Consider the following 12729-nt stretch of genomic DNA (forward strand, 5'->3'; position numbering starts at 1 on the left):
GAAGAACGCTATACAGCTTGGCCAACTGCCTGCCGTTTCCACAAAAAAAGTGGAGATAAACTTTTCTTTCAGTGTTTCCCCGCCACATTATTAATTGAAACTATGTGTGATTGGTCAGATGTGTGGAGCACAGGCTTGACATGAGGGCAGTGGACCGACCGAGGGAAAAAAACTCTCTGCTCTAGCACTGGCAGAAGAGCAAAACGCGCAACGAGAGGGAGAAGGGGGAGGAGAAGAGGGGGGAGAGACAGCGAGGCACTGCAGGACAAAAAAAAACGATGTGGGGAAAAACTACCCTTGCAGAGCACAAGCACAACGACAGGGAGGCGGAGAGACAGCGATATACTGTAGAAAAAAACCCGGCTCCCAAATAGGATCCTAAAACGGCTCCCATTGTGGAGCCGGTTCCAATCGTTCACTTCAAAGAGCCGGCTCTTAGAGTAAAAAAATAAATAAAAATCAGCAGATTGAAGATTCTACGGTTTGTGTACAAATGTTTTCCACTTACAAAGATGCTGCAATAAAGCTCTTGTAACCCTTCTCAGATTGTTGGGAACACCTAACTGCTACCAATCTCTTCAAATCCAATGGAAACACTGAGGGTATACAAAGCTTTTTTTCTTTGTTTATAACATTGCTTTTCCATCTTGGCTTCAGTCTTTATAATGTCAATGTCGTTTTAAAAAAATGAAGAAAAAGCCAGAGAAGCGAGACTTCCTTACCGTGTTCCTCACACTGCTCTGCTCTCACACCATGACCTCGGCAGCCTACCCACTGCCCTAACACTGGACCTCCCTCCATCTCTGTTTCCTTCTGCAGCGACTTTTCCTCCTCAGTAATGAAGGCTTGTAAATCCACCAGAGTCATGCCATTAAACACCTGAAGGAGACAGCAGAACCATGGCATGAGAAAACAAATCCCACCTTTGCTACATTGAGGGGGAAATTATATAAATGTAACATTTAGTTTGCCTGAATGTGTTTCAAAAAGAGCAACACTACGTTTTCAATGGAAGTGAATTACAGAACTGTGATTAAACCTCAACAAAGTTCACGTACTGTACTGGTTTGGTCCCAAACAAACGACACAGGAGGCCTAATTTCTGAGCCGTTCATGAAGAGGACGCCTTTGCTGGAGAGTTTGAGACGTGAGCTACGATTAGGAACAGTAAAGATGATGTTAACTACATGAGCACAAACTTCAGAAAAAATCTTATTTGAGTTTAGAAATACTAACAGTAAACTGGTTAAGCTGTAAATACAAAGCTTCATTAAGTTAAAATTATTGTAAATATCTTTAAATGTAATTGATGGTGGGACTCACCCTCCATAAAATAAGTAAAAGTTAGAGCTTGTAAATTTGAAAGTTTAGCAATAAGGGACTATGCAAAATGGACATTTCTGTAGCTGATGTTTGTTGCTTTCAACAGCTGACTGTTGAAAGTAGTCGGTGTAATGCAGTCGGTGTAATGTGGTATACAGTAACTTGCAACAATATCTAATCTTTTTAACATTTTGCCACGTTACAAAAACCACCTGAAATGTGTTTTATTGGAAATAACTAAATATATAAAATGTTTCATATTAATTACTTAAATAAAGCCTGATAATGTAAAAGGGTTTTGAACTAGTTTTTAAAACCAGTATACCCTTGGATAGAGCGTATGGAGAACTAAAGATGTCTCATACCGGTTCTTCTTGTCTGTACCCATCTTCCCTCCATCCACCTCGGACTCAGTGTCCTCGGTGGGGCTCTGAGGTTCAGAGTGAGGGAATGCTGTCTTCAGGGTGCCTACAATAGCATTCACCACAATCTACATGTGCAAACATAAAACACATGATGACAAACCTCAAACGGGCTCCTGACAGATCATGGGCTAAACTTGGCATCACTGACCCACTGATACAGGAAATCTACAGGACATTTAACATTCTACAAAAGATTTTCAGAAGCTGTTTGGTGAAAATTACGGAAATACTAACAGTGACATAGTTAAACGGTGCATATATGTACTTAAATAAAATTCAAACGTATCGAACAGATTTGTATTTGCTACATGTAAAATAAGTGAAATTGTGAAAATTTGGGTGAATCGCATCAACGTTCTGGTAACAAAACCTTTGCTTTTAATAGTCCAAGTGAATCTTAAGGTTCTTCTCCAACCTTCAGGACCTGTTGTTAAGACAAAGGTAAGAAAACCATATGTCCTCTGACTGGTCAGTTGTGATCTGTCTGAGGTATAACACAGTAGAAAGTTTGCACACAGTTTGTGAAATCTGAATTCAGGGCTTATATAAGAAGGTAAGATATCTTACTTACTATCATTTTATCTAACTTAGCCAAGAAATATAACAATATGTAGTGGTGGCTTTGGCTCCGGGCGTTTACACACAACTTATGTAAGTCTTACATCCACTTCATGTACTTTATGTTTTGTTACAATATAACACCAAAAAAGTTTCCACAAAACAGGGGAATGTTACCATTCAAGTTTTAAAAGAAAATAATAATAATAAATCAGTGAAAGAAGCAAACAATGGGTGTATGTGCATACAAATCTTTAACATTTTATCAAAAACACTGACCTCTAAATATGTCAATTCCTTCCAAGCAGCCAGATTTTTTTAGTAATCTTTTAAAGCTGACCTCAATAATAGTTGTCCAGACTTTTTAAAGTCTGATGTTTCTCTAGACCTTACCTGTTTTTTCTTACTTTAATCAGTGACAAAGTGCTGCATCCTAGTGCATAAAGGAGCATTATCATAGATCCTTCCTTCTAGCAGCCGTTACACTAGAACCATCCCTGCTCCCAATAAAACTCCACAAATGTTTATATCCATACTGTTATTTGTAATTTTCCTAATTTCCTGCTGACATTTGCAGTTTTTTTACTTCTTGTAAATAGTCTGTTGCTGTTTTCTAGGCACATATATTTTTTTTTACAATTTTTAAGTAGCCCTACTAAGTTGCACATTTCTATAAATCTGAATATACTATTTTTAATAACAATATACTATTATTTCTCTTTTTTTGTAAAGTTGACCTTACTGGGCAGTCTCTTCTTATTTTGTATGTTTAAATTGCTCCATCTTTAATTTCCTTCAGGTGGGACAATAAAGGATATTTTCATTCTATTGTTATTTGGTTTAGTCATAAGTCTGACCATAATAACAAATCATGCAGTGTGTGCTTAAACATATAGTGACAATAGGAAGCAGGTGGAAGAGTGCCTGCAGTCAGTAGAATCAAGAAACAATAAATGAGTGTGAGTTTGTTGTAATTTATGATTTGGAGACATTGGTACTATCCAAAAAAGATGAATCTAAAGGTGGGTAGGAGATGTATGGATAAAGGAAGTTGAAAACCACAGAACAGGTTCATGGGTTTTTTGAAAAAAGAAATGCAGAAGGTAGGTGTGATAGAGGAGGGCAGTAGAGATATACTCAGATGGAGCCGGATGATCCAGTGGGGAAATAAATGAAGGCAGCAGCTGAAAGAAGGAGAAAATATAACAGCAGTACTAGTTAAGCAATGGATAAAAACAGACTGGAAGGGGTACTTGTGCAAAAAAGTGTTAACTCAGATCCTGTGATCTGAGTTAACAATTTTTTGCATCTGTATGCAGTAGGTAACTCTTAAAAGCAATATGCTTTTTACATACACTGTAACAAATTGCTGTAAAAACTACAGCATGAAAATACAGTAAGGTGGCTGGGTTTTGAAAATACAGCTCTTTACTCTGATCTGAAATGCGTATGGAAAATATATGGGATGTGATTGGACCGCTGGATCACGTGCGGAAATTTACAGCTGTACTGTAAATTTTTAATGTACAGTTGCATTGTGGGATTTTTACCGGCTGTAGGCGAACGTTCACAGGCTAGAGGGCGGGGCCAACAATGACTTTCACCGGGTACTTTTTAAAAAAACATTGTATTGCAGTTTTGTGTACAAAAATATATTTTAAATGGTTATACTGAGCTACTCTCGCTTGTTTGCTAAAGCTAACTTCGGTTATTTCTCAGCTAACATCATGTTCAACATAAGTGCTTTTTAGTTCAGTTAACCTAGAATATGCAGATGACTATATTCTGGTCTATTTGCTGAAGTTGTTTGAGGGTAGGATGCTGCAACAGTTTTTTTTCTTCTCGTACATAGGACTGTTAACGTTAACGCGTTAGCGCACGCTATTAACCTGAACATTTTAATGAGTTAATATTACATAACGCAGATCAATTGAACCATCTAGTTTGACATCAGAGCCTCTCTCCCGCGGAGGGTTATCTAGTTCACAGCAGCACGTTACACTTGGGGAGCTACGAACAGCGAAATACTTTTTCCGCGTCAGCAGACAGACAGCAACAAGAGTTGAACAGTTTCAACTTTCTTGTGTTGGGTCTTTAGCCAACGTGATTAATTGTAATTAATCAGCCAGTGCCAGATTCTGCAATGGGTGACGTGGGCAACGGCCCAGGGTGGCATCTTGTGGGGGTGACAACACTGACCCCTCTCACTGCCCCAGATACTTCAATTGTCTGTGTCTCACTGTAACTTCCATCCTTCTCTCCATAGACTAATGGATGGAAGACATAGTGAGATATTGCCGTTCTTCTGCGAAATAAGATTTTAATTATTATAGTGAAACACTGTGTGCTTATCCAAAGTGGGATTAATTCATTCATTCATTCAGCCTTATGTAGCCAGCAGGTCACATGCAGGTGATTTGAAAACATAATATATGACAAGTTTTAAGGTTTCTCAAACATGCTTGAAACCTTATCCCAGGAAGGTCAACTAACAACATGAGGACAACAGAATCCTGGTAAAATGTGGAACTTTCAACCTTGTCTATGCGAGACACAATGAACGGTTTCTTCACAAAGGCAATCCTAGCATCTGTGTTGAGAGCAAGGAACTCCTGCATCTCTTCACTGTTGGCTATTTCAGAGATGGAACACAGTTGCTGTAGAGATCAAAACAGACAGCATTTAGTGTGTTACAATGGGGTAAAGTCTCTTTTGGTAAAAAAAAAAAATTGAAAAAAAGAAAGAAAAAATAACCCCTGACCTTTAAGAAGGTTTCAAGAAGTCCTTTCCTTGCCTCAATCTTGTCACTGTCCATGTTTCCAAATGGCATCTCAGGAAAAACTTTCTTTGGACCTTTCACACCTACAAGTTATATGAATACAACTTTATTTGGTGTAAAGAAAGTAACACACTAGATAATAGTAGGGAGTAGACATCTTAATGTTGGACTTTCACCTGCAAAACATATTTGCTGCCCAGCCCCCTTCAGAACTTGCCTCAAAATAATGGCTTTCAAACTGTGGTGCATAATAAGCATCGTGTCTCAGATGCTGATTTGGAATATGAATGTGATAGTTTATATTTTTGTTTGTCCTGTTGGCTCCCGACAGATATAGTTTTTCGATAACTTACAGGTTCTTAGTCACCATTGTAGGGGTAGTATTATGTATCTTCCAGGTACGTAGTGCCATTTCATAGCACAATCAAGTAACTATGGTAATTTCAGTTGTTATTAAAGTGCTATGTAAATCAAATATAACTTAAAAGAAATTTGACTTCGTAATTTAGCGGCGTAAAATTTGGCCTCTGTCTTTTTAAAAACTCCTGCTGTTTTTGAAACTTCACCATCATAACTCCTCTATTAACCCTTTAACTACATTTTAAAAGTGCTGTTCTGAGAAGTAGCTCAGCCCAGTTCCATCAGGTGTTTGCTAATTCCTGCTGCTCAGTCTGAAGTAGCTGAGTGGAAGAGTCGGGTGGGGGGGAGCTACTCTGAGGCGAAAACTGCAGCTCTGAGGAGAAGTTGTGTCCTCAAAGGTGGAGCTAGGTCCAGCCAGGCATTTTGCACAGCTGAATGGTTGCCATGGAGATTAGAAGATTTCTAAAACACGCATGAAAGAATCAATGCACTCCAGGTATGTTGTTGATGAGGGAATAATATAATAACATGATGTAAAGCTAAAAAATTTTGATTTTACATAATACTGCTTGTAATGGATAGTGAACCATTTAAAATAAATTGTCTACATTATTTAAATTTGTAGACTATTCAAAGTAAATTATTCAAAGTGAATTTTCTAAATTAAGAATGTTGCAGATTGTTTATGGATGTTTGTCTGTTTTGATTAGCATTGTTGGTGGTTTCTATTTTGTTTTGTTTAATGATATTTGTACTTTGTAATGTTTGGGGGGTTTGTATGTGCCTCACAGGCTGCGGTAGCTAATGACGGCAGGCCCTATAAAAGCTGGTAGAATCATAGTACCAGTGAATGACTTGAACTGTCAAGATGTTTGGCACAAAGAAATCAACACTTAGTGTTCCCCAGTGAAAGCAGCGAGGTACATTTTGTCTTGTTGTCTGTATTGTAAGTTTATGTTTTGTATTCTATTTGTCTATGTTTTAGTTTTCACAGTGACTGAGGTGATTGTGGTGACTGTGATGATCATGGTTCTTCATCTCCATCAAAGAAAATAAAAACCTTGAAATTCACCCGTCGCGACTGGCTGAGTAATTCAAGAGCTGGGGAAGCTGCTACACTGCTCCTTTAGTTACCAATTTTAGAGATTGTTTAAGGATCATTACCTTTAAATTAATAATTAGTCTGTAGATTAAATGTGTTTTTATTTTTAGTTAGTTTAGTATGAAATCACTGTGATAAAGAACATGGATTTATACAGACAAAACCTTTTAAATGAGTAAATCAAACAAAGTCAACTGAACAAAATACAGTTGTACCTACCTTTGATGAGTTTCCGCAGTTCTGATTTTTCTTCAAGTCGAGTCTGTAGGTTAAGGAACTCGCTGTATCTTCTGTTGACCATGTGATATGCCACAGGCGGGATAGGAGTTGGATTCTCTGAGCCTATCGGTATAGACTCCATAAGCTCAGAGCCTGCTTGGATGCTTTCCAGGTTCTCACAACCCACCAACGTCTCATACTGCAAACCATAACAGCTTTATTTATTTCTACTACAGGTTAGACTGTGTGTAACACAGGGCACTTTGTATGTACATATCCTTAAAGTAAAGGTCATTATGTTTGTAGAAATGTTTGGTTTGGTTGAAGTTTCACCCTTTTGCCCATACATAATTTTCTCTGACAAAAGATAGTTGTGTGTGAAAATCCAAGTAGATCATCAGTTTTAACAACAGTCAGTGAACTACTGGATAGAAATATTAAAAATATATTACTGGGAGAACTACTTCTGAGACTGACAAAAGACACGTTACTTACTTTGATGGTATAAAGTGTGTATGGGTGTGAGCCAGTGCCGCGATGTTCTTTGGCTGTGATGGTACCAGTGATGCGGAGGTTTTGGATGATGACCGGTCCTTCTGGACTGCTGAGGGGCTCAAAACTAAACGTCGACACGGGAGAACAGCCCTGCAGTGGACTAGCCATGATCAGCTCGCTAGGATTCCCCAATCCAGTCGGCTCTACCCCCAAGACAAGCTCTCTGCTTCGACTCATTCCAGGGGAACTGTTTTCTCTTTTCAGATCCCGAAGGCTGTTGGTACTGCAAGTTACCTCTGTGTCCCTGAGTGATGACAGGCACCCGTCATTAGGACTGTCCACAAGTACTGAATTCAACAAGACCTTAGGATAAGAGCTGTCCACTGGACTTGGGGAAACCTCCTCCAAGTCTATACTATTGTTGTCCTCAGCAGTTGTAATGTAATTTCTGGATCTGTCATACAGTGTGTCTTCTTGACCCATCATGAGCAAAGAATCAGTGGAGGTGGGTTTGTAGTCTGCCAAAGGAGAGTCAGGATCAGAGTCAGTTTCTTGGTAAAATGGGTTGGACTTCCTTCCTCTCAGGTAGCATCTTAAAAAGGGTCGAGAAGCTTCCTCTTCTCCAGAGAATGTCTGGGGGAACTTCACCTCCTCTGTGTCAGTCGCATCGTAGGCATGGAGTTCAGGCAGAGCAGCTGCCGTGTCATCAGTCAGCTCCGTCTCTGCTCCTTGCTGAAGTGACTCACTGTTTGCCTGAGTTACACACTGTAGAGTTGGAGCCTCAGATTCAGCAGCAGGTAGTGGCAAGCTGCAAGTCTCTAGTTTGGATGCTACAGTATCCAGTGGTGTGCTGGACTTACAGAGGATTTCTATGATCAGGAGGTTTAACCAGTCAGGGTCTGACAGTTTAGCCACTAGAGGGAGAAAGACATTAGAGGTGATAAGCTCCCCAACAACAAACCGTCCTGTGTTGGTTTCTAAATGAGGTGATGGCACCAAAATATGCAGCAGCAGAGCCACAATGGCTCGGACGTAGTTGACTTCTGCTGAGTCGTCGCTCATAGCAACGTGAGGAGTGGCGACAGAGGAATACGCTTTCCACAACTGTTCGCTCTCACTGCGATATTTTTCTTTGGCCAGCTCCTTGGCCGTGAGGTAGTCCTGCAGGTGGCCGCCCACCAGGTTCAGGACCTTCTGCGTCAGCTCCTGAGAAAATACAAAAAGTTTCTTGTCCTACTGTGTGTGTATGATTTCCAAAATCAAAATGTACCTGATGTTGTTAAAGCTTCTTACCTTTCTGTCAATGTGTTTGGCGCGCAGTTTCAGCTTCATGGCCATAGAGATCATGGCTTCCTGAACTTTTAATTCAAAACTACTCACTGTGGAAACAGTGGAGTACCATGAAATGACAAAGTCTCTGATTATTTTTCTCACTGTGTTATGGATCTCCTGGTCCAAATGTTCTTTGTCCTCTGCAGATGACTGAACCTGAAATGTAGACGAGAACAAATCTGAGACAAATGAGCCTCATAACACTACATGTACCACTTTTTCATATTTTATCACTTTGTAAATAAATACTTCAATTTATTTATAAAGCACTTTATAAACAGACATTACCTGCACCAAAGTGCTGTACAGTATTCATAAAAGCACAGATAAAAACACATAAGAATAAAGACTCAAATTAAACCAGTCAGGCCTTACGGAAATAATAAAAGTGAGTTTTAAGGGATGATTTGAAGAGTTCCAGTTTGATGGGTAAGTTGTTCCACAAATTTGGAGCAGTGACAGCAAAGGCCCCATTTCCTCTGATTTTCAGTCTGGTTCTGGGCATTTTAAGGGCAGTTTATTATTTGACTATGGTGTTCTAGAAATTGAATGGTGGTGGAAAAGATCCTGGAGACAAACCGGGCCTAAGCCAATTACAGGTGCTGTCATAAAATTTGAATATCATGAAAAAGTTGATTTAAATCAGTAATCCCATTCCAAAAGTGCAACTTGTATATTATATTCATTCATTACACACAGACTAATGTATTTCAAATGTTTGTTTCTTTTAGTGTTGATGATTGACAACTAATGAAAACTTCAAATTCAGTACGTCGGAAAATTAGAATATTGTGAAAAGGTTCAATATTGAAGACCCCTGGTGCCACACACTAATCAGCTCATTAACTCAAAAGACATGCAAAGGCTACACAGTCATGGGGATGTCTACTGACTTGACAGTTGTTCAAAAGATGACCTTTGACAACTTGCACAAGAGGGTAAGACACAAACATCAAGAAGCTGGCTCTGCACAGAGCTCTGTGTCCAAACACATTCATAGAGGTGAAGTGAAGGAAAAGATGTGGTAGGAAAAAAATGGACAACCAATCGGGATAACTGCACCTCGGAGGGGTAAAACAAACCCATTTAAAAATGTGGGGAAAATTCACAAAGAGTGGACTGCAGCTGGAGTCAGATCTTCAAGACTCACCACACACAGATAAGACATGGGTTTCAGCTGTCACATTCCTTTTGTCAAGCCACTCTTGAACAAGAGACGGCATTAGAAGCACTTTGCCTGAACTAAAGACAGAAAGGACTCTTTACTGCTGCTGAGTGATCAAAACTATGTTCTCTGATGAAAGATAATTCTTCATTTCCCTTGGAAATTAAGGTCACAGGGTCTGGAGGAAGAGAGGAGTGGCACAGAATCCATGTTGCTTGAGGTCCAGTCAAAGTTTCCAAAGTCAGTGATGGTTTGGGTTGCCATTTCATCTGCTGGTGTCGGTCCACTGTGTTTTCTGAGGTCCAAGGTCAGCGCAACCATCTACCAGGAAGTTTTAGAGCACTTACTGCTGCTGACCAACTTTATGGAGATACAGATTTAATTTTCCAACAGGACTTAGCACCTGCACACAGAGCCAAAGCTACCAGTACCTGGTTTAGGGTCCATGGTATCCCTATTCTTAATTAACCAGCAAACTCACCTGACCTCAACTCCATAGAAGATCTATGGGGTATTGTGAAGAGGAAGATGTGATACACCAGACAAAACAATTCAGAAGAGCTGAAGGTCACCATCAGAGCAACCTGGACTCTCATAACATCTGAGCAGTGCCACAGAATGATCGGCTCCACGTCACGCCGCATTGCTGCAGTAATCTGGGGAAAAGGAGCCCCAACTAAGTACTGAACATGCTCATACTTTTCAGTTGGCCAACATTTCTAAGAATCCTTTTCTTGTTTTGGTCTTAAGTAATAATCTAATTTTCTGACATACTGAATTTGGGGTTTTCATTAGTTGTGAGTTTTAATGATCAACATTACAAGAAAAAAAATGTGTGTGTAACGAATGAATATAATATACAAGCTTCACTTTTTGACTGGAATTGCTGACATAAATCATAGTTTGCATGATATTCTAATTTTATGACAACACCTGTAAAGTTGTAGTAGTCTAAGCACGTAGTAATGAAGACATGGATAAGTTTCTCAAATTCTTTGATACAGAAGCTGGATTTTAACCTTTGCTAGAAAGCGCAGATGAAAAAAGCTTGGTTTTACTACATAGCTCACCTGCTTATCCAATTTCAAGCAACTGTCAAAAATGACACCAAGATCCCTAACAGAAGATTGATCAAAAGGAGCAAGGGAAGCAGAAATTTTATCAGGTTTACTAATGTTCTTTTGTCCAAACAATATAATTTGAGTCTTATTTTGATTCATGTGAAGAAAATTTTGGTTCATCCATGAGCTAGCTTGTGTTACGCAATCTGTTAAAGACTTTAGGGAATAATCCTTACCTTGCAATTTCTTTAGGGACATGTATATTTGTACATAAGTGAAAGGAGATATTACATTTCTTAAAAATGTGTCCAAAAGGCAGCAAATACTTCATAGATAAAATAGGGCCTGAGATTGAACCTTGAGGTACTCCATACTTTAGGGGTGGTGCTACAGATGAACAGAAAACCTTCTGTCTTTCAAATTTGACTAGAAGGAATCTAAAACTGTACCCTTAAGACCAACACAGTGCTGCAGTCGAAATAAAAGGATGTCATGGTTAATAGTATCAAACGCTGCACTTAAAGTCTAATAACAATAAGGCCACAACGTTCCCGTTATCAACTGTTGGAAAACAATCACTAAATCCTCTAAGCAAGTATACTTCGATGTATTTTGGGGCGAAAATTATGTGATAAACCAACACAAAGTACTGTGTACTTTTGAAGTGAAGGTAGAATGATCCTTTATTTTCAAAATTCACAGCAAATAATCAGAATTTGCTGTGATAATATTTGCTGTATATGTACTGTATATGTTTTCTATCCTCCTGAGTGGATACATTGAAGAACCACCTTTTGCTGCAAGTCTCTTCCATATTTGCACATCTCTAAACTCTAACCTTTATGATGTGCTTCATGGCTTGTGTGTTCGCCAGTCTACCAAGACCTTCACAACGCAGCTAGATTTATATGTGGATTAAGGGAGACACAGATGGACTCTACTGACTAATTAGCTGGTTACTGAAGGCAGTTGGTTGCAAAGGATTTTATTTAGGAGTACTTCCATTAGTTTTTTCAATTGTTTATCTTTTTCTTCCATTTCAAAATGACGTATTATGACAGACCACCCCAGTAAGATACAATAAAGTTTGTGTTTGTGCCATGCCATGTCAAATTCAAATGGTATGAATGCTTTTACAAGGTTTTACATTTGACCACGCAACTAAAAGCCAAGGTTACCTTTTCTCAGTATGTCTACCTGATTATTTTGCAGACACAAAATGAAACACACACATGTGCTAAGACAGGGGTGCCCAAAGTCGGTCCTCGAATACCGGCATCCTACACATTTTAGTTCTCTCCCTGGTGGTACCAACAACCTTTTCAGCTCGTCAATGTTCTTCTTAGGCCTTCTAACGAGCCATCATTTGATCCAGGTGCGATAAACCAGGAAGAGAACTAAAACATGCAGGATGCCGGCCCTCAAGGACCCACTTTGGGCACCCCTGTTCTAAGACATGAACAAATAAACCCATTTAGTGATGCACTCACCTGTTCCAGATTGATGAACCTCTCCAGGTGAACCAAGCTGTTGGACTCCAGGATAGCCTGGGAGCCAAACCAGCCTCCGAGCACCAGCAGCAAGCTGGTGAACACACATAGGAGCCAAATATTGACCAGCAGGTGGAAAAGCAAGAGCCAAGCCAGCAACACACCGAAGCCCATAAGGCTCCTCTGTCCCATCACCTCAGCCATGGCCCTGAGCACTCTCACAGAGAGAAGCAGGGGTCACGCAGGCCAGGGAAATGGCACACCTGGAAAAAGATTTTAAAAGATTTAAACCTCCTAATAGACTTGGAGCATTAGTAGAAATGTTTCTCAATGAGGCGGGATTAGCTTAAAATGGAAATTATGAGTACAGCAATTACTTAAAGTTTTTCAAAGGAACAGAAAGTTTGTGGTGTCAGTGTT

General features: G+C 39.5%; 1 protein-coding gene across 2 annotated transcripts in view; it reads right to left on the reverse strand.

Annotated features, from left to right (window-relative positions):
* snx19 (sorting nexin 19) overlaps nt 1-12729 on the reverse strand; it is a 40811-nt gene that overhangs the window by 26976 nt on the left and 1106 nt on the right. The window contains exons 2-10 of one of the 2 annotated variants that reach the window (XM_023351398.1): nt 12310-12572; nt 8555-8749; nt 7262-8467; nt 6767-6965; nt 5068-5168; nt 4844-4963; nt 1689-1813; nt 1059-1131; nt 723-879 (exon numbers count right to left, since the gene is read on the reverse strand). In XM_023351398.1, coding sequence (XP_023207166.1) covers nt 723-879; nt 1059-1131; nt 1689-1813; nt 4844-4963; nt 5068-5168; nt 6767-6965; nt 7262-8467; nt 8555-8749; nt 12310-12513 — 2380 coding nt within the window. In that variant the 5' untranslated portion in view covers nt 12514-12572. Of the gene's footprint in view, nt 1-722; nt 880-1058; nt 1153-1688; nt 1814-4843; nt 4964-5067; nt 5169-6766; nt 6966-7261; nt 8468-8554; nt 8750-12309; nt 12573-12729 lie in introns of both variants that reach the window. The other variant, XM_023351397.1, reaches the window with a different exon arrangement.

Source organism: Xiphophorus maculatus, chromosome 18 (genome assembly GCF_002775205.1).
Source record: "Xiphophorus maculatus strain JP 163 A chromosome 18, X_maculatus-5.0-male, whole genome shotgun sequence".
In the NCBI taxonomy this organism is placed as follows: domain Eukaryota; kingdom Metazoa; phylum Chordata; class Actinopteri; order Cyprinodontiformes; family Poeciliidae; genus Xiphophorus; species Xiphophorus maculatus.